The 22,910-nt window shown below is 33.4% G+C and overlaps 1 protein-coding gene across 2 annotated transcripts; it reads right to left on the bottom strand.

Annotated features, from left to right (window-relative positions):
* Window positions 1-126: 126 nt before the first annotated feature.
* LOC113510929 (sialin) lies at window positions 127-21,669 on the bottom strand. Of its 2 annotated transcripts, none has more exons than XM_052895178.1 (11): window positions 21,436-21,669; window positions 12,749-12,975; window positions 9,972-10,062; window positions 9,588-9,736; window positions 8,621-8,768; window positions 7,702-7,868; window positions 6,462-6,611; window positions 5,613-5,745; window positions 3,635-3,790; window positions 2,430-2,515; window positions 127-2,119 (listed from the first exon to the last, which is right to left on the bottom strand). In XM_052895178.1, exons 1-11 carry the CDS (start codon window positions 21,467-21,469, stop codon window positions 1,940-1,942), a joined length of 1,521 nt encoding a protein of 506 aa, XP_052751138.1. In that variant the 5' UTR covers window positions 21,470-21,669; the 3' UTR covers window positions 127-1,939. The 2 variants fall into 2 exon arrangements, with proteins under 2 accessions (XP_052751138.1, XP_052751139.1); XM_052895179.1 differs by lacking the exon at window positions 21,436-21,669 and adding an exon at window positions 21,404-21,409.
* Between the last annotated feature and the right edge of the window lie 1,241 nt (window positions 21,670-22,910).

Here is a 22,910-nt window from a genome sequence, read left to right as displayed (position 1 = left end):
TAATATTTTTCTGTTTGAAAAAAATCGAAAAATAAATTTATTATAATATAATAAACAAACTTATTATGGAATCTGATTAAGTCAGTTATTTTGTTGCACGTTCGATGTTTATTATTTGTAATAAAAATTAAAATAAATATTAATTATATACATTTTACATACATGTATTTCTAAATTGTTCAAACGAAATTAACCAGGCCACTGTTTGCCGCTTTAAGGAAACGGCGCGATTATAAAAGATAACAAATCATTATTTTGCAATACCTACCCAATTAAATAAATCTATCAACCTGTTTCCTTTCCGACATAAAATTAAAATATGAAATAGCTACTTATTTTTTAATATTTATGTGATATGTCAATAATTCGGTTTCCCTTAACAATAAGTACAAAAAATATATAAATGTACAAATACAGAACTCGAACATCCTTTTTTATAAAAATTAAAATAAATATTTATTCTTATGATAAAAGTGAGCAAACCAACCACCGAATGGTTCTCAATACCTATTGGAATACCTAATGCCAATTAGGTACCTAATATTGGAATACCTAATGCCAATTAGGTATTCCAATATTTTAATGTCAATGCAGGTCGATATATATCAACAATAACATTATGTCATTACGTACAGACACATTGAAAGATATTTTATGAGATTCATGAGTCTTTACAGGAATTCATAACTCTTTTGATTACCGAAGCGTGGCAACGTCGCAATTATTTTTCAATTTCCAAAAATAATTTTCAATCTTTCTTATTGATTATTTAAAAGGTAATTTAGATTTGTTTTGCACTGTCAGCAGTTTTTTACAGAAAGGAAATAATGGAACTGCTGATATAACTTACAAATGGAATTCTTATGCTATTAGATACCATATCTGTTTATACAACCGTAGTTTTGTTTTTATAATTAGTAATTAGAGGATAGTGGTATTGATTATACAAATTTATTTAAGTAATATACTGTATAATTAATATAAATTAATTAATAAATTACCTATTATTCCAAACAAAGAGAAAACAAAGTGCTCTAGTGCTAGTAAGCTAAAAACTTTAATCATAAAATATAATAATATATATAAAATATTGCATATAAATCAGCCACTAAAAACATTGCGCCTACTTCATATTTTGTTTTGAAATTTCTCTAATATGTTTTTACCAAAAAATCCAAATTATTAAAATAAGAATATCGTAGCATGATTAACCTTTTAGTTAGCTAGCACTTTTCAGATAATCAATCAAAAATATTGAAAAATATTCAATTGTTTTTAAAAATTGACAAATAATTACGACGTTGCCATACTTCGTTATGAACACTCTTAGTAAAAACATTCATAAAATTTCTATTTCTTGTCACAAGTAAATAGCTTACTTACCTATAACAGACGGAATAATCTAAATGCAATTTACCAACGGTAATACACTGATAACAAAATACATTTCAAATTAATAACTTCCTTTCAAAAGAGTTTTCTAGGTCGCTCCGTGACGCCTGGGAAGATTCCAGGAAACTTGTGTGCTTCTGGGCGGAGCTGGGTTGGCTGTACTAGCCACGACTCATACGCACAACCGCCCAAATGAGAGGCTAAGCGCGGAATAGAGAGTCCAATTTACATTACATTACATAACAAAAGAGTTTTCTACCAGTAAAAATTAACGACGAAAAATTTAGAGCATTCCATACTAAATTCTTCGAAATATTTAATTCCTTTTCTATATTTCTGTTGAGTTGGGAAAATGTTTAGTTACTTGAGTTTAGTTGATTTTTAGTTTATTAATAAGCATAGCATTCTCATAAAAGGATGCTAATAATAAATTTGAGCTTGTAATAAAAAAATATATTTTGTGCATAGATAACTCCAACTCCAATTTCACTGTGTATAAATAAATTAAAAACTTTCATTACACACATATTAAATTATAATATATCTATTAAACGGTACTCTTTTTTTCGTCGTTATTTAAAGGTTTAGTCTCAATATTATCATTTGACTCCGGTATCTTATTCCAGGGTTGCTCCTCACCGGATCCCCATAACGTGTACACCACTATCTCGACAATGTACAACCCTATCGTCACGAAGAATATTATTCGCCATGATGAAATTGTTTGCTGAAAAAAAATGTTTGTCTATTAAAAAGAGGTAAATTTATAAATCACAAAATATACTGTGCGGCTAAAGGAATCCTCAGGATTTAACAAATCTACTAGTTCTAATACAAGAGTATTAGAAATGATATAAATATATACACTTTCGATAAAAACAAAACCTGTGACAGCAAAACCTTAAAGATAAGACTATAATTTTCAAGTTGATCATTTTTTTTTGTTATTCATCATAAAACCAAAATAACAAACAGGCATACCAAAACCTGCAAGAATTTGTCTGGAGTGAAAAATAAAAATAGATACCACAACTTACATTCTTTTGAGTTAATGCTCCCACAAATATAGGCACGACAATGCCAGGTATTGTAGATATCGTGTTTGTTAAAGCCATCAGAGTGCCTGTAAAAAAAACAGTTAAATATTAAAAAAAATAAGTTTTTTTTAATGAATTGATAACCCCGACTATGCTTTTGGTATAAGCTGCCGAAGCACCAATAAGAGATGAAAGTAAGTCGTTAATTGACCAATCGTGACGAATTTATTATGACGACCGGCGATGGTTTCCAGGGCGAACCGCATGGAGGTCAACCTGACAGAGTATATTGCTAGCAATGGGTCCGCTAGTCCCCATTAGGTACCACAAATAATATAATACTCCATTACTAACAATCCTTTCTCCCCCTGCTTACACCGTTAGCTAGTATAGTATTATATTATCTGTGCCGTTAGTGTGAGAGAGTAAAAGTAATTATAGGTATGTTTTCTTAAAGAATAACTTCATCGAAAAAGATTACGGTTTTTAAGTTCGAGTCTTTACAAAGTAAAATTCAAGTATTTTTTCATAAAAGAAGATAACTTCTTTTATCTTTTTCTTCATGTATAAACAAGGGTTCTAGTGACAGCGATATTCTCTCTTTTTGTCACATTCCATTCTAATTCTTTTGTCAAAAACTGGTGTTATGGTCACTACGATTGCCTCTGCCTACTCCCTTAGAGATTATGGTCGTTAACTGTTTGTGCAGTTTAGTTAAACAGACATCAGGAAACTAATCATTCTATCAATAACTGACAGCGTCTACTATGCAAAGAAAATATGGAGACTAAAGAAACATTTGCTCATGTACCGATGGAGTACCGGATCATGGGCGTCTGAATCCTAATAACTAGAGTCCCATCCAGAAGCCTGCGGCAACTTAAGCCATTTTTTTATTATAATTACGACAAACAAGCTGACGGTCCACCTGATGGAAAATGATTTCTGTCGCAAATAGACAACAGATGCGTCATGCGTAGCCATTGCTGAGAATTATAATATTATGCCTTTGTACCCTGTAAATTCAATTTGTCTTCTGCTCTTCTGGTACTCTGGATTAGTTGGACTTACTATATTCTTAAGCACAATGACTTAATTTCAAGACTAAATACTGTAAGATCCAAATAAAAAGAAAACTGTAAATTAAGCTAAGGATCCCAAATGAACATTTTTATTTTATTTTTATTTATTTTAAATTAACTAACCAGCGAAATTGGGTGCGATGTCGATGTGGTTGGAGAGGAAGCCGCAGAACATGCCGCCGATGCAGGTGACCGCGATCGCCATTAGCGCGACGGCGGCGGCGCGGGCGCAGCCGATGTAGCACACCGCCAGCAGGCACACGGCCGGCACCACTGACGCTGTAAATATCATAATAATAATAATATTTTTTTTAATGGATGATAATGAAATGGTTACCCCGCCTGCGCTAACGGTATACGCTGGTGGGGCACCAGCGAGAAATGATAAGTGAAGAAGAAGCAGGTTAATTGGCCCATCGTAACAAATTAACTAATAAATCAATCATGATGGTTTCCAGGGGGAACCGTGAGGAAGTCGACCTGATAAGGTATATTGCTAGCAATAGGGTTACTAATCCTCGTTACTAACAATCCTTTTCCCCCTAATAATAACCCATTACTGGATATGAGTCTCTCCCTTATATTACTAACAAAAACGGGGCATAGGAGCTAGGAGAAAAAATGGTCATTTCTAGCAATATAGGATATATTCAGTTAGATCGACCGCCATGCGAACTCCCCTAGATATATGGGGGGAAAGGGATTATTAGTAATGGAGTTTGATAGCCCCATTGCTAGCAATATGCCCTATTAGGTCGACCTCCACGTGATTGCCTCTGGTAACCATCGTGAACAATTCTTGTTGAATTCGTCACGATGGGCTAACTGACCTGCTTCATCCTCACCTATCATTCTTCACTGGTCTCCGCCGGTGTATACCGATAGCGTGTGTGGGGTTACTATTTCATTATCACCCATAAAAAAACTCCCCTAGATTACGTCGCTGTTATTTACCGATGAGTACTTCACGACAGGCGAACCGACCTAGCTTCATCCTCGTCTATTATCTCTCACTGGTATCCTTCCAACATAAACCGACAGCTTAGAGAGAGTTACCATTCTATAATCATTCATTGGAAAAAGTATATATATATATATATATATATAGGAAATAGTAAATTGTTTCCTATATGGACACCTGAAACACCAGATGTTGTTCCCTAAGCTCCTTTAAAGTTAAATACTTGAAACGTGAAACTTTAAAAACGGTTTATAATTAAAATATATTTATAGAAAGTTGTGATTGACTATTTTGCAGACAATCGCATTGAGTTCTAACCGTCTCGATTACCCTAAGTACATAAGGATCCTAAAAAAAGCGACGGTTTTAGGTTCCGAAAGTGAAATGAGGTATAATTTAAGTAACATAGCCTTATTGACTACCTTACTAGCATTTGTAGGTAAATTTGTATGTAGGTTGTGTAAGTAGCTACTTCTAAATTCGAAATAAAATATATCAGTTTTTAAGTTAAACTTCCAACAACACAAATGTAAAAATCGCATTCAATTTTCTGCAATAGCTTTTACATGATCCCGAAACAAACATATAGACAAACAAAAATTCTAAAAATTATTCTGACTTCTAATAGCCTTATAAGGACCCCAATTTTTTTCTTAAATACCTTCTACCTATAGACATCGTCTAGTAACAATTTTATTATATTATTAGCGGCCCGTCCGGGTTCGCACGGTTGGACATTTTTACATTTTAAAAAGTGTCCATTAAGGGTGCACACGCGACGGAAGCTTAAAAATGGAGTAACTTCTCCCGTTTTCCCAACATTTCCCTTCACTGCTCTGCTCCTAGTGATCGTAGCGTGATGAAAAGTATACTATAACCTGTCCAGGAGTATGAAGTTTCGTTAAAATCCGTCGAGTAGTTTTTGTTTTTATAACGAACATACAGACAGACAGACAAAAATTTTACTGATTACATTTTTGGCATTAGTATCGATCACTAATCACCTACTGATAGTTATTTTGGAAATATATTTCATGTACAGAATTGACCTCTCTACAGATTTATTATAAGTATAGATACATAGATTAATGCACTTATTATCTATAGACATTGCAATGTATAAACATTTGATATACTTACCGAATAAAGTGGCAACTTTACGAGCGATCGTGGTCGTGATGTATGACTTGCTGGTCAACCAATCTAGCGTGCGACTTAAGCACATGCTGAAGATCCACAGCGAGAGGAAAGGAAGAGATGTAGTTACTGCATTCTGTATCAAAATAAATCACTTTCTATTGAACATTCAATTTTATAATTTTTTACATAAAACTTTAAAGGTATCTTATGGTATCCAGTAATGAATCGAAAATCAGTGCAGATGTTTAATTATTTCGCTACTTCTTTGCAGTCTGGTAAAAATATTCATACACTGCATTAAACAAAATATTGATTTTTGCAAGACTATCTTGGGAATAAGTCCTGAAGAATGTCGATACATGACATCACATGACACTGTAGGCATCACAGCGTATTTTTTTAAACTGCCAACAATCACACCAATAGCAGGGTCCTCGAGTTAGGATGCCTACGCTATGTTATGAGGATTCAGGTAATGAATGTCTGCGAGCACAATACAAAACACCCAGGCTCGAGTAAATTTAGAAAATTTCGTTTCCAAAATTTGATTATGTCCAAGATGCTGTGGGCTTGTTTGTTGTTGTTTAGCTTTTTTGCGTATCTAAGTATCATAAAAAAAAATTAAAATTGACAATCAGTTTTTATTGTGTTAAAAATTTGTATCAGCCGTGAACTGTCCACTGCTGGACATAGCTTCCCCAATAAGGGGGTAACCATAGTTTAGCTTTTGGTGATGTTTTAAGAGCGACGCTGATGCCCATTTTACGATACCCACGGAAAAGAATGCAGTGACCTATTCTATGCCAGGACTAATGATGTCTTATAAATATTGTTGATTAACTGACTTACCTCAGTCATATTAAACTTCAGAACTTGCTGCATATAGAAGGGCAGCTCGATCAGCAACATGTACCAGCCCCAATTGGAGCACGCATGAGCTACTAAGATGCTGAGGAAGGCAGGGGATTTGAGGACGGCACGCCACGGTACTGGTAACTTCTGTAGAAATGAATTCATCATTAGAAGTCAAGGATAATATCCGATAAATGTATTCTATATCCATAAAGTCTATAATATAATTAATTTAAACCCAGTATACTTAGGCTTGAAAGATGAGATATGACAGTTAAATTACAAAGTACCTATAAATATAGAGCTATAGCATGTTAGTCTCCAAAAAAGTTATAGGAATACCATGGGCATCATAGAATGTGAAACCTACGTACCTAGTTTAAATTCACATCACGAATTCATGTCACGCAGCGTGACAAAATGCAGGCATTGATGCACGTTTCGATTCGTAAATAAGACATTGAAAGTTATTATCCCTTATAATGACAGAAAAATTAAAAGGAGAATAATCAAAATAAGAATGCAATATTGATGATGATATGAAGGCTATTAGGAAGCCAAAATTCCTTTAAAATAACTTTTGATAACAAATACAGCTAACGATTCTAATTGCTCGTTACTTTTAGTCGTACCATCTTTAAATGTTTGCATTATTTAACTCATTAGGGAATCGTCACAGCGACCTACACGCAGCACCCACTCCCATAACATCATTAGTTTGATAATCATTTGGTGATAGTAAAAGGTAGAACTATTGTAGTTGCAGAATGTTCGTATACAGCAAGATATTGAGTAATTTATAATTTTGCTATGTATCAGATTTTACATCTTAAACTTCTCTAATGAAATAAATACTAACGAATCAGTTGTATAGATATTAACAAAGTTTATACAGGCAGTTCTATTCTATTTGTGCCATTTTTTTTAAAGGATGATCATGGAATTGTAACCTGCCTACACTAATGCAAAAAAGCGTATAACGCTGGCGGGACAGTAAGGGATGATAGGTGAGAATGAAAAGGCAGGTCAATTAGCCCATTGTGATGAATACACCTGGAATTCAGCACGATGACCTCAAGGTCCCTCCACGTGGAGATACCTAATAGGATATATTGCTAGCAATGGGACTGGTAGTCCTCGTTACGGACAATCCTTCCCTTCCCCCCCCCCCCCGCCGTTATTCATGGTATTAGCACACATTAGTGTTGTTAGCACATAAAAAATAACCAAAACACACCTTCTGTGCATGACCACCTTCCTTCCCTCCGAGCGAGGTGACGATCATCTGCCGCTCCTCAGCGCTAATCAGCGATTGCTGCTGCGGCGTGTCTTGCACCAAGAGTATCCATAATACACACCAGATACATGACAAACCGCCCATCACGTAGAAAACGCTCTCCCATCCTGTTTTTAATGTTATTTATAAGATTTTCCCCCATATTTTCTCTCCAAAAAACAATTTTTGAAGTATATGGTTGGTTGAACAGAACAATAAAGTATTCATATCACAATTAAAACAACTATTAGCTAAAAAATGTTATTACGATATAGATGAATATTTAAATGATAAAATTTTTTAATAAAAAAATAACGCATAATATATAAATATAATTTATATATAATTAATTATTAATTAATAATACTAAAATTGATAATGATACTAAAAAGATATAAAAATATGAACAACTACATTAAATTGCATTAAAATAAAATAAAACATATGGAAATAAAAAAAATCGTTAAAATAATAAAATAAATAAATTAATTTGGAATTTAATTCGAATTTAATTAAATTGATGAAATTGAAATTGAATTATTTAAATCTATATGACAATTTAAGGATCGTCGCCCTCCTCGCTTCTAATTGCTGTGCCCGACAGGGTCTACAATGTACTTTATCCATTATTAACATCTTTCATAATAATATTGTAGAATGCAATAAATTGAATTGAATTGAATTGATAGTAGTGAGAATTTTCATCAATAAAACATACAAATGTGATAAAGTTGTTAATTTCTTTAAAAATGGTTACCCGTTATTTTAAATAGACATTTTTGCATCTTGTTAATTTTTATACACTCTTCAAATAGTTGTAAAAAGCCTAATGCTTTTTAAGCGTAAAGTCAGGCTACAGCATCATTTTTCATGAGCTTACCAACGTTGGCGGTCAACACTCCAGCCGTAAGTATGGATATGACGGTGCCAAGAGAGGTTCCCGCGTAAACCAAAGCCGACATGACGCTGCGCTCGGCTGGTGGTGCCCATTTAGACAACAGTACGTGCATCGCAGGAAATGTTACACCCTGAAAATAATTATAGGGGGTGTTTTTTTTTTTTTTGATAGATGAAAATGATATGGTAACCCCATCTGCGCTAACGGGATACGCTGGCGGAGCACCAGTGAAGGGTGATAGATGAGAATGAAAACAGGCCAGTTAGCCCATCATGATGAATTCATCAGGAATTAACCATGATAGTATCCAGGGGGAACCGCGAGGAGGTCGACCTGATTGGGTATATTGCTAGCAATGGGATTCTCAATCTCCATTACTAACAATCCCTTTCCCCCCTATAGGGGGTGTTTAACTAGGTTTTATGTGCTATGATTGTCTGTGGAGCTCACGCGTTGCTAGATTACCTTTTACTGTTACTCTCAATCTAAATAAAATATAATATACTATATAGATTTCCCTTATTTTATTATGAAGAATTATCAACATTCTGATTGTAGTATTTTAGATATTTTGTTGTCTTTTGGTCCATTATTAATAGTTTTAACAGGGCAGTATAATTAGGAAAAGGTAGTGAAGTACAATTTTTCTTTAGACCATTCGACATGAGAGAGGCTGTCATCTTGGAAACTATTTAATCTGCCTCTACGATGGAGGCAGGTTCAATAGCTGTAGTAATGGCATGACACTGTATTCTGTATTGTTTATCCCTGATGCTATTCATGTCTATAAAATATGGTGACCACTTTCCGTCTACGTGATTCACAACCGTGAACTTGTTTACTATTTAAGTCGTATAAAAGATTTTCTTCTTGCAAGATATGAAAATGTAATAATTTAAGGATATATTGTTTGCTGAATTAAGGAGTTTCTTTAGAAAAGAATACTTACACCACCAATTCCTTCGCCAACCCGCATCACGACCACGGCAGCGTAGTGCGCCTGCGCCATCACGGGGGTCAGTAGAGTACATACTACGTTGATCGTCACGCTAAAAAACATCACCCATTTAGCTGAGAATAACTCCGCTATCCGACCACCTACAACAAATAGTTTTCTAAATTATACAACTTAAATTTCAAAGGAAATAAAAAACATGTTTCCCGAAGATAACGGTAAGAGTCATAGGTATATTAAAATGGGGGGGGTGAGCAGACCACATGTTATTATATCAAATACAACATGTACGCCATATTTAATGATAATTATTCGACAAAATGCCTTCAGGTAAAATATAAACTCAATTTCTCATTTACAATAATGCCAATTTCTCACCTGGCAACTGTGATACGAAATATCCCCAGAAGTAACAACTGAGCACGATGCCTTGAACTCCAGGCAACCATATGAATGGACCATCTAACTCCTGAAATAAATTATGCAAATGCTACAAAACGTAAAACAAATGTATATTGATAAAATAATTTAAGATGCACAAATTGCACAAAATATAAACACGGAGTACACTCGGGGCTAAACCAGTTATTTTGATTTAAAATCTGAAGTACTAAACTAATTTTGATAAAATATCTATGGCACCAATCTGAAAAAAAAAGAATTTTCTAAATCGGTTTATAAATGACGGAGTAATAAACATAAAAAATAACAAACTAATTGAGAACCTTCTTTTTTGATGTCGGTTGAAAGAATTAAAATAAATTTTATTTCTTTATAACTAGCTTTTTTCGCAATTCTGCCTGCATGAATTTTTTCACAAAGTATCATATATTTTAAGTTCGGATATATCCTATCCATGTGCAAGTTTTCAATCAAATTACGTTCATCGCCTTATTTCTGTAAATACTCGTTACATTTAAAAGTTATCTTAAGGTGAAATAAATATAAAAATATTCTGTCCCAATGAGGTTCAGCCTGTATGTCATCCCCAACATACTTGATGGAAAGTGGTAACAGTCTTCCGAAGACATACCATGTATATTACAGAGTATATTGTACGTTGCTTTTCCTATGAACTACAGGTTTATACTTCCTTATATCCTTATAATTACAGTTCTACCATACTAATTATATTTGTATGAAGAATAGACGTAAATATAATAAATATCTCTTAAAACAAACAAAAGTTTACACACACAATACATAGAAAAGGAGATAATTAAATAATAAAGTACTTATTTATAAATATTAAAAAAATTTTGATGGGTGAAAATAAAAAAGGTAAACTCGCCTGCACTGATGGTTTACACTGGCGGAGTACTAGTGAGAATTGATAGATGAGGACAAAAAGGCGATATGCAAGGTAAACAGTTAGTCCATCGCTTGGTACTGAACACGATAGTTTCCAGAGAGAACCGCGTGAAAGTCGACTAGCAATGGAGCTACTAGACCCCATCACTGACATTCCCTTTCCCGCGATATAAATGTCAGTTAGGAGGCATTGGTGGTTAACCATCGTATTATCTCTTTAGTAGGTGCCATAAGACTTTCTTCATTATTAAGGCCTACAGATGAGTTCAAAGCCAATAAAATGGTTGCCATCAATATATATAATAAAATCGTAACTGGTCGCTGTCTGTACATGGAAGATATGTAAGAAAAACTATAATAGAGGGGCTTTATAATAGAATACAATGCATTAGAACCAAAATCAATGATTTTTAGAATTTTAGTCTGTCTGCATGTCTATTTACCTGTACGTTTGTGCATGCTAATCTCAGAAACGGCTTAACCAATTTGAATGCGGTTTTTACTAATGTTTTCCGCATTATTCTACTCAACATTTAGTGTTTATTTTATTTCAATCGGTACATAAATAAAAAAGTTATATCAATCTAAAAAATTGCATATAAAATAACCGATCAGCTGTATAACTGATTTTAAAACTTCTTTCACCGATAGAAAGTTACATTATCAAAAAGTAACATGGGCTCTATTTTATTTTCTAAAATCCTATCCGTCCGTGCCGGATCTCGCGTCATTCACATATTTTGACGTTATAGAATTCTTTTGCTTTTTTGTCTGCGTAATCAGTTTACAAATATTATTGTTTCGGTGTGATAATAAAATTGGATATGTGCTTATAAATTAATTTGACTCAAAGTATTTTTGAATTAGGTCGCGTCGACCTCATTCAAAAATAAATTGGTGCAGTTAAATGGGTTTTATTATTGTTGCAAATTATGACTCGAAATTATGTAGATACCTACAGTACATCACGTTATAAAATACAATATTGCTCAAACTACAAGTACAAGGATTACTTAAAATTTATGATCGATCAATTCATATAAAGTGTACTCATATATTAAGTAGTGTGTTAACGTTTTATGCAAACAATAATAAAATACTTCCTATATTTGATAAAACTTGATTTACAAGATGTAATTTTACTCTTAAAATACGTAATTAATTAATTAATTTTCCCCTTGGATATCGTAAATAGTAACTAAAGGAACTTAAAGGTCCAGGGATGAGCAGCAGTGTCCCTCTTAAAATATCTTCAAAGCCTAACTGCGGTTCAGTATCTAAACAAAGCTACAAACAGATTAGCCAATTTAGAAAATATATATATCATCGGAGAAATAAAAAAAAAAATATATATATATATACATAAGACCTCAGCAGTATAAGATAACTACTCGAACAATAAATTACTAGGATAGCAAAATTGGTTTATAATAAAATTCAGAAAATTCTGAAGAACAGCAACGCAAGATGCTGCTCGTGTATCTATAGGTGACGGTTGCTATTTTTCATCAGGTAGACCGCCATCTTGTTTGTCATTCTAAATTGCATAAAAAAAAACAATAACAATATCGCACACACACAAAAAAAACACACACACACACACACACACACACACACACACACACACACACACACACACACACACACACACACACACACACACACACACACACACTTGTATTAATATAATAATATAGATGTTCAGTAATATATTGTAAAACTCCGAAGAGAGCCTAGAGATCTGTACAGGTTTCGACCTAGTTCAGACTCCAGACTCTCATAATAAAAAATAAAAAAAATATCAACCTCTTTTAAAAGGTCTTTAAAAATTCACTTCAACTCACCATTGTGGCCTTTCCTTCAGAGTTACTACCCTCACACTCAACGTCACCCACTTCGGCATTATAGTTTGTTTGATTATGACTACCACCACTGGCTGCTATGATGTTCTTGATGGCGCTGTTGTTCACCATGCCCACCATGGCCACGGACAGGTTTACCTTTAGACCGTAGACAATGGCCATGCCAATAGAACCAAGGATAGCAAGGATGTACCGGGCCGGCATGTAATCTGTGAACATAGTATTTTGTCTTTCTTATCCTTGTAACCTAAACTGAACCAATTAGACTTACGTGCTTTAACTTTTTTTTTTTTTTTTTTTTTTTTTATGCAACTTAGAATGACAAACAAGCTGACGGCCCACCTGATGGAAAGTGGTAACCGTCGCCTATAGACATGAGCAGTACCATGGACATAGCAGACTATACTGTTTCACCCATGATACCCCCATGCGTTGCCATTCCTGAGGACTCAGATGTTATTCCTCTGTACCCTGTAAATTCACACCATATCCCATCCTTCAAACCGAAACACAGCCATTCAAACACAACTGCTTCACGGTTGAAACACGAATGGGACAGAGGTACTTAATACGTACCTTTTTTTTAATTAATCATAATAGTTAACGGTTGCCATTGTATTATATTATTTGCGCTATTGTGAAGGTTACTTAGCATTCATTAAGAGTATATACTCGTGAACGTAACGCCATGTCGATCCTGGCATGCGCTATTTATAATAGCGTCGGCTTGGCCCTATGGGCTTAAACTTAGTGACGCGCAGGCGGCAGCTTGCGCAGTTGAGGCTCGGGTAGAGAGTTTTAATCCGCGATCCGCACCTATAACCCTGTAAGGGATTGTGGATGAACCACTGTCTGTCTGTCTGTCCTTTCCTGTGGGTGTTATAAGAGGCGACTAAGGGAGAGCGAGGGATGGACAGCAGCGTTATTCTTAAAACATCTCCAAAGCCTAACTACGGTTGCCAATACGCATGTCAAGCGTAGCAACTATTGGGAAAATCCCCCAAGAGGGAAGCTTATATTCAGCGGTTGTATTTTTTTATATTTGTTACCCCATAACTCCGTCAGTTAACAGCCGATTTAAAAAATTCTTTTATTAATCTGAAAGGATATACTTACAGATTAGTTCTGAGAAATTTTAGCAAAATCAGTTCAGCAGTTTAGTTTTTAAATTAAAATAACTGGATTTGCCGCAACTGAAATCAGTTTTTTTGTGGAACACAATCTTAATTTATTGATTAACTATTCAATGTGTGTAATACCACATCAGGATGTATCTAGTTACAGGTCAGTTAGCCCATCGTGATGAATTTAACAAGAATTGTTTACGATGGTTTCCAAGGGGAACCACGTGGAGGTCGACCTAATAAGGTATATTGCTAGCAATGGGGCTGTCAAACTCCATTGCTAACAATCCCTTTCCCCCAGTACTAATGGTTATTATTTACGTGGTGCTAATCTATATAAATAAATCAATTGCCGAATATACGTGAGCGTATCACTCCAAAATGGCTGCATCTATTTGACTAATTCTTTTTTTTGTGTTTATGATTGTTAGGACAATGTTTTTTTTATGCAACTTAGAATGCCAAACAAGTTGCCGACTCACCTGATGGAAAGCGGTAACCGTCGCCTATAGACATAAGCAGTACCATAGACATAGCAGAATTTACTGTTTCACCCACGATACCCCCCATGCATTGATTGTTCCATTCCTGAGGACTAGGGTGTTATTCCTCTGTACCTCGTAAATTCACTGTATTATTCCACCCTTCAAACCAAAACACAGCCATGCAGGCTGTGTTTTGGTTTGAAGAACACAATTACTTCACGGAACACAAATGGGGCAGAGGTGCCTAAGTAAACGACTTTTTTAGAAATTTTTCCTCTGGTAAAATGATTTGTATGAAAGGATATGTTTAAAAACTCATATGGAATGTGAAAAATTTTGGGTTAAAATTAAAGTTAAAATTCTGCAAATTAAAAAAGTAATTTAGTGAGTGAGAGGAAAAATTTGGTCCCATTTTCTTTATTAGTACACCCATGGAAAGCACAGCCGGGCAGCTAATAATTTATTTATACCTATACCTATACATTATATATATTAAATGTAAAAGTCACGAAATGTTACTGTTTATTTGTTACCTTTAGTGCTTTTACGGCCCAATAAATCACCTAGGCTACTTTTTATCCCGCATGTGAGGACGAAGTCACCGGAAAAAACTAGTATTATATAAAATAATAACTAATACACAAGATGGTTATGTAAATATTATGACAATTCCCAATGTGTTATGACCTAAGATAATTTATTATCACGAATTTTGGTATAAAGTTTAGGAATGACATTGACAATGAGTATTTGTTTTTAAAGTATTGTTTTAATCACACATTAACTAAGTAAAATATAATTTCCAGGGAAACAAGGTCGACATGATATGATATATGACTAACAATGGAGATGTTAGACCTCCATTACTAACAATCCCCCTCCCCTAGACAGATAATAGTTATATACACTACACAATAGTTATTTATTTATTTATTTAATACTTTATTGTACACACTAATTATATATAAAAATATGACAGAAGTAATCAAATGTACAAAGACGAGCTTAATTCCAAAAGAGTTCTCAAAACTCAAAGTGGAAAAAAGCATCAATGTCAACGGGTAGAGAGGTGTTCAAAATTGTGAAAATTTTCAAACAAAGGAATTAGGCAAATTTTAATTTATACATAATTGATTACATTATAGTTAATCGTATAATACTTATATACTGCTAATCGTCACAATTTACATTTTTTATAGGTAAATTTATCTTTCATTCTTTTGTTTTCTGGTATTGACTAGTGTTAAGAGAGTTGGTATTGTTCCAAGTAGCTTTGCAGTCAGTGAATTCTAGATATTTGCATATGGGCTAACGCTTATGGTACTTTTATAAGCATGTCATTTGAATACTACTTCCCACATGATGGTCATCGCCCTGTTTGTCTTATTTTTCATCAACCTGAAATTAAAATGCCAAGCGAATCAACGATCCCCCTTACGTTGTCTATAGAGGGGAACGTAATTATTAGTAAAGCGATGTTACTGCCTTATTGCTAGCAATATACCGTATCAGGTAGACCTCCACGCTGTCCCCCCTGAAGACTTGGACGAACTAACTGATCTATTTCATCCTCACCTATCAACTCACACTGGTACTCCACAAGTGTATATCGATAGCGCAGGCAGGGACATTATTTTATTTTCACCCATTTAAAAAAAAAACATTGTATATAGTTTTCTAGTAGGTAATATCCTAGTTTAAAAAAAAATCACTTATAGAGCAATCAAAGATGTTAATTTATTAATATTTCCTTTCATATTCAATTACGGAGGTCCGTTAATTGGATTGAAATAAAAAAAAACAATTGATTTATATTATTATACAAATATGATAATGCGACGTTGCTAACGCGCACTTATCATGATACCTACTTATCACTAAAGACCCACAAATGACACTAACAAATAATATTCAACTGAATCTAAATTATTATTGGCTTCGATTGCTTCGTGTTTTAAAACTTACATTCAAATTAAAATTTAAATCATCTTCAAATTCATTCATATCTATAACACTTGTCTTTCATTAAGGTAGGCAGAAACAATGGAAAAAGGTTCTAAAATTTACGAATAACTCCTCTATTCAATTTATCAGATTGAGACTGCACAAAAGTTGTCAATTTGAGTATCTCTGTCTCACTCGTGTTTCAACCACAAAGAAAAAACACTTCATACAAAAAACAAAGACTTTAATGGTAGCGAAACCAATTATTTTGGTTTAGACTACACTACCGAACCGATTTTAATAAATCTGAAATTATTTATTTATTTATTCATTTAAAATAATCAATTTAAATAATAATTCATTTATAACATTATAACAGCAAAAGCCAAATCAGTGTTATAAATCTAGTGTGCTAACATACAAAGTTATAATAAATGTATTTAACCCGACTCTAGATATGTCTGAGCCGCTTCTAATATCTTTGTCAGGCTACTACTAAATATATCAATGATATTTATATTATTTAATAACCGTACTGCGTGTGTTAAGGGAGCGTGCTGAAGTAGGTTTTTTTTTGATGGGTGAAAATGGTATGGTATCCCCGCCTGCGCTGACGAGATACGCTGGCGGAGCACCAGTGAAGGGTGATAGATGAGAATGAAAACAGGCCAGTTAGCCCATCATGATGAATTCATCAGGAATTAACCATGATAGTTTCCAGGGAGAACTGCGAGGAGGTCGACTGCTGAAGTAGGTTAGTTCTTACTGGCGGGACACTAAACGTAACCGGAAGACGGCGCGCGCTAACATTATATCCTTTTAGACAAAAATAGAATTTTCCAAAACAGTTTATAAATAACAGAGTTATATATTTTGGAACATCACCATTACAGCTGTTAACTGTTTACTGCTGAACATAAGCATCCCCCATAAAAGGGGATTTTCCAATAGTTGCCACGCTTGGCAGGCAAATTGGGACCAGTTAGGTTTTGATGATGTTTTAAAAGGGACGCTGCTACCCATATCTCGACCGTTAAATTTTAAGAAATGGGTTATGTTAATTATAATGGTGTATACTTATTTTTCAATATAATAGGTATTCATTATAAATACGCTTCCTGCAATCGGATATAAATACCTGTATTACTTATAGCTACCTATATTAATTATCTCATATGGTCATATATACTTCGTCCTGTAATAGGTATAAGTAATATCTACTACAGGCACGTTTACGCATGCGTTACGTATGTTTGTTAAACATTAGATAAGTTTATATATTTAATATGATACCAGTAACTTCTGGCACTTTAATGGACTTAGGGCTTTTGCACATGACTTGCAGTGATGCCAACGCAAATTACTCGACATGCAATCATAATTTTCAATCGCAACAACAATTTTAACTGACTTCAAAATGGAGTCTAAACTTTACTTTTTTCGAAAAGTCGATTGAAAAAAATCACTTTCAAACAAGAGGGTCATCAGTCAGTCAGAGGACCAGGAGTTCATTCGTCAATCCAAATTACGCAAAAAAATTACCGTAAGTATGCAATACCCCGTATTTTTAAAAGAAGTCTGTTCCACTGATTTATAAGTTATAGATAAAGTTAGGCGTCAAATTTGACGTACTTTTTTATCTACCGAGTTCGAACAATTAGACAGTAAAATCGTTATTATAATGTACTTGTTATTATTCAGAACTTCGTCCACGTGACAGAAATATGTCGATTGATCGAAATAAATGTCCTTCTCCATCACAAATACTACGTGCATTCCAAATTCCATGACGATTCATTAAGTCATTAAGGCACCAACAAACAGTAACAAACAAACTTACTTTCTTATAGTGACGAGATTTCTATTTTATGCAACTCAAAAAGGCAAACAAGCTGACGGCCCACCTGATGGAAAGTGGTAACGGTCGCCTATAGACATAAGCAGTACCATGGACATAACAAAGTATACTGTTTCGCCCATGTTACCCCTAAAAATGTATCATCATCTTTCTTGTTCTAACACAAAGCAACGCGCTACTTGAATCCATCGACTCTTTCCTTACTTCTTTGGACATCGTCGCTCTATCTCGGGGGACGTCATCCCCGACTAACTATAGACTATCAAGAAATGTCTTTCCTTATAATGATTACGAGAGTCTACATTGTTGTTAGCGATTTTCCCATCGTATCTTACTTTTACTTATAAAATTGTAACTACGTCTATACATGGGAGATATTTAAGAAAAAATGATATGAGGGGAGCAATTGAAGCCAAAATAATAGAAGATTTTTTTTCTGTCAATGTCAGTCTATCAGTATATTTGTCCCGGCTTCACGCAAAAAATACTGCACTAAATTAGATGCGCTTTTCACGTCTTCTAAAAGTAGTATAATTTCATTAGGTTTCCAACTTTTAAAATCCACACGTATGAAACAAAAAGTTATATAAAATTCTCGTGTCACGGTGTTTGTTACCAAACTCCTCCGAAACGGCTTTGCCGATTTTTATGAAATTTTGTGTGCATATTGGGTAGGTCTGAGAATCGGCCAACATCTATTTTTCATACCCCTCAATGGTAAGGATAAGGGTGACCCTCCCCAAAAAACTTTTTTTTATTTTTTTAACAAATTTTTCCATTTTTATTTTATTATGATTTAGCATTGAAAAATACACACAACTTTAAATTTTCATCGTTTTACGATCAACCCCTGTATTTTAATCGCGATTTTTATATTTCGCAATAAGTGGTAAAACAACGTTTACGGGGTCAGCTACTTTTTTAATAAAATTTATATTATTCCTCCATTTAACTAAATAATAAAGTATACGTGATCACATACTGTCCAAAAATAATTAAATCATATAATATATCCTTTTACAATCTGAATATGACTCACGTTGACCGGGATCGAAAGCGATCGAATACAAACACAGTGTCGCGTGCTACGTGACTGTTGCCACGGTACTTATGGTCAAATTCGACGAAAATTTTTAAATAAAGGTGACCATGGTCACGTCATCATTTTAACCATTGTATTAATCTCTAAGTATAAATTTATAGATTAACACAATAAACAAATAAATAACTCCATAACCATAAGGTTATGAATTTAACTTTTTGATAGTCACATTTTTAATATCCATAATATTAAACATTTGACGTATTTGATAATATAAGCAATTTAACACAGTATCTTACTTTCCAATGACCGCGAGATCAATGCCCGCACACTACAAAAGTTACTAAATTAGTACGTATTATTGAATAATAAATTACTATAACTATAGTATTCATGAAGAAAATGACACCAAATCTTCCCTTGACAGTATAATAATACAATGAAATAAAATAACATTTAAATATGGGATATATTTAATTGTTATTTTATTTCATTGTATTGTTGTACTGTCTTCTGTCTCACCCAATTTTTGTGCGGACAATTTTTAACCCACATTTCATTTTTCCGTAAGATTTTCCAAAACATTTTCATTTATTACTTTGTCTTAATAATTACAAATTCAACAAGAAAAGAATTAACCAAATTGGTGCGGCTGTTTTAAAGTCCTCGTAGTAAGTACTTACATAGATTCGACTATATTACAATTAGTATGGAACCAACACGGGAATAACCAGAATCGTTTGCAATAATAATCATCAAAATCGCGTGTCGTGGCGACCTTTCAATTAGGCAACATTTTATAATGTAACCATATTATCATATACTTTAATTAGATATAAATATATACTTTGTTGGTTGTCCTTAAATAGATAAATAAAATCGGTTCAATTAGATACAGATATCGCGTAACATAGATATGCATAAAATATATTTGCAGTTTAAAAGTTCTTCTATAGGCGACGGTTACCACTTTCCATCAGGTGGGCCGTCAGCTTGTTTGCCATTCTAAGTTGTATAAAAAAAAAGATGATTGATTCTTAAAGCTGATTAAAATTAATAGAAGATAAATAGGAAACGTATTAAAAATAATATTAAGGCAAATTTAATTGTAATGTACCTAGATATCTGTTGAAATCCACTAACTGCAATTTATGAAACCGAACAATTGTCTCGAAAAAACATAATATGACTATGATTTATCGATGATAAATCTATCAGTAACAAAACGTAGATCATAATAAGTAATCATCCTATCAAGTAGTCGTGGCCCTATAGATTTGTATTAAAAATTAAACACCGATCCATATAAACGTAGAAAGTCATTGAACTACCAATACCCGAAAAATATCTAGCTTTACATATTATTTATGAGAATTTAATATTCGTAAATAACACAATTTTTTTTTATACCACAAAGATGGCAAACAATCATACAGCCCGTCTAATGGTAAACGGTCATTGTAACCTAAAGATGCCTGCAACATCAGGGACGTCATGTTCGCATTGCCGACCCTGAAGAAACCTTAATATACCCTTTCTGAAAAATCCCATATTGTAATCTCTAAGGAAAACGTCGGCAGGGAGCTCATTCCACAGCCTCAGCGTTTGCGGGAGAAAATTTCTCTGAAACTACATTGTACGTAACCATTTAGGTTCGAACGTGAGAGAATGAATTCCCTGTCGATATATGTACTACTAAAAAAATTTAAAATATTGGTCCTTGAGACTAACGATCAATCATTCATTATATTCATTTCAACTACAATATTATTTGTCACAATTATATAATCTAATACCTAGTCTAATTTTTCAAAACCTCAATCCTCAATTGTAACATAAACTTATCATTTTTTTGTTTCTTTTTTTACAAAACCTAGTTAGCACTAGTTCCATATACGCACAATTCAGTAGCGTTGTATTACCATTTTTTATACTTTGAACTATTCAAATTCGACCCTCAATAGTAAGACCATAATAAAGTATCTTAAATCTACTTGTATCTACATAAATTCATTTCATTTTATTTAATATAATTATTAGACTGTTATTATTTCAACAAGAATATTTACAAAATAAAACGCAAATTAAACTGCCATTATGTTCATTATTTTAATCACGTCAAAAATATTATGTGCTTACCTAATAATATTAAACTAATATATATAAAATATATATATTACTTACGTCCTAAAATATAAAATATATATATTACTTACGTCCTAAAATATTTCCCTTTGCTGGTACATCCATTATTATAAATAATTTATAGATATTTTTCACTTAAAATTTCACTAAGTTATTTTAAATTCTAAAGTCACATTTAAAGTTTTAAAATTTTAATACACGTCCTATCGGATTCAAAGTTTGTAATATATAAGTCACTGACTGTGCGTCTGTGCAGTACGCAATACGCGCATCTCATGGTGAAATCATGAGTGCAGATACACAGTTTTTATATTTGATATATATGCTAACATAATGACCCACTGATAAACCAACTACTTGTGTAAACAATAGTTACGGGCTTTCAATTTCGGCGTCAAAATAGCATCGCAACCTCTGTGGTAACATATTCCTGTTTAAGCTTCGCGCTTATAAAGGTGACCTTCATCGGAGATGAAATCGATGATTAAAATGAAATGATTTTTATGTCATATAAACTACTAAAATTTTTATAAAAAATAATCCTTTCAATTATTCTCTATTTTCAATATTAAATACATTGTTATATGGATATCCCATATTAAAAACATTGTTATTGTTACTGCACTATTCCGGTGTAATAGATTTGACTACTTTATTTTATAAATAGTGACATCTTGTGCCTTTGATGGAAGGTACCAATAATTTTTTATGAGTGGTAAACGGATAGTCAAGACATTTCCTTAAAAAAACAACCGACAGACAATTCCTTAAAAAACAAATAATAATGATAATCCGAAATTGCACTATATTTGTAGTCAATTTTCGACATTTTTTTTGTATTATTAATCCAATAAAGGAGCGAATAATGGTAATACCTCTGTAAAATAATTTAAGATTTTAAATTATTATCATAAATTGTCAATGTCTTTTGCCACTAGATCGCAAATAGCGCTTTTTGTAGAAAAAATTATTTGGCCTATCTAGCTATCTATTAGGAAGCAATCATGCTATGTTAACATTTAGCAATCTTCATAAAATATATTGTCATTGTTGGATAATTAGAGTGTACTTTTTTTTAATGGATAATAATGAATGGTAACCCTACCCGCGCTAACTGTATACACTGGCGAAACACCAGTAAAGGATGACAGGTAAGAATGAAAAGGCCAGTTAGCCCGTTGTGATGAATATTTTCCAGGGGAGCCACGGGAAGGTCGACCTGATATGATATACTACTAGCAAAGAAACTGATACTCCACATTACTAAAAATCCGTTCCCTCCCATTTATTGGATAGTACTTTCTATCAGGCACTATCCTTAATCTATATTTGTATGGGTACCTAATTCACATAAGTAGGGAAAAAAGGATTGTTACCAAAAGGGTCTAACAGCTCCATTGCTAACAATATACCTCATCAAATCGACCTCCATGCAGTTCCCTCTGGAACTCATCATGGTTAATTGTTGTGAAATTTATTACATTGGATTAACGGATCTGCTTTCATTCTAACCTATCATTTCTTACTGGTGTCTATGCTATTGGTA

Source organism: Galleria mellonella, unplaced genomic scaffold (genome assembly GCF_026898425.1).
Source record: "Galleria mellonella isolate WM207_F2 unplaced genomic scaffold, CSIRO_AGI_GalMel_v1 utg266, whole genome shotgun sequence".
Classification (NCBI taxonomy): Eukaryota; Metazoa; Arthropoda; class Insecta; order Lepidoptera; family Pyralidae; genus Galleria; species Galleria mellonella.
Note: the sequence above shows the minus strand (reverse complement) of the source record. Positions and strands in the feature narration are given on the sequence as shown.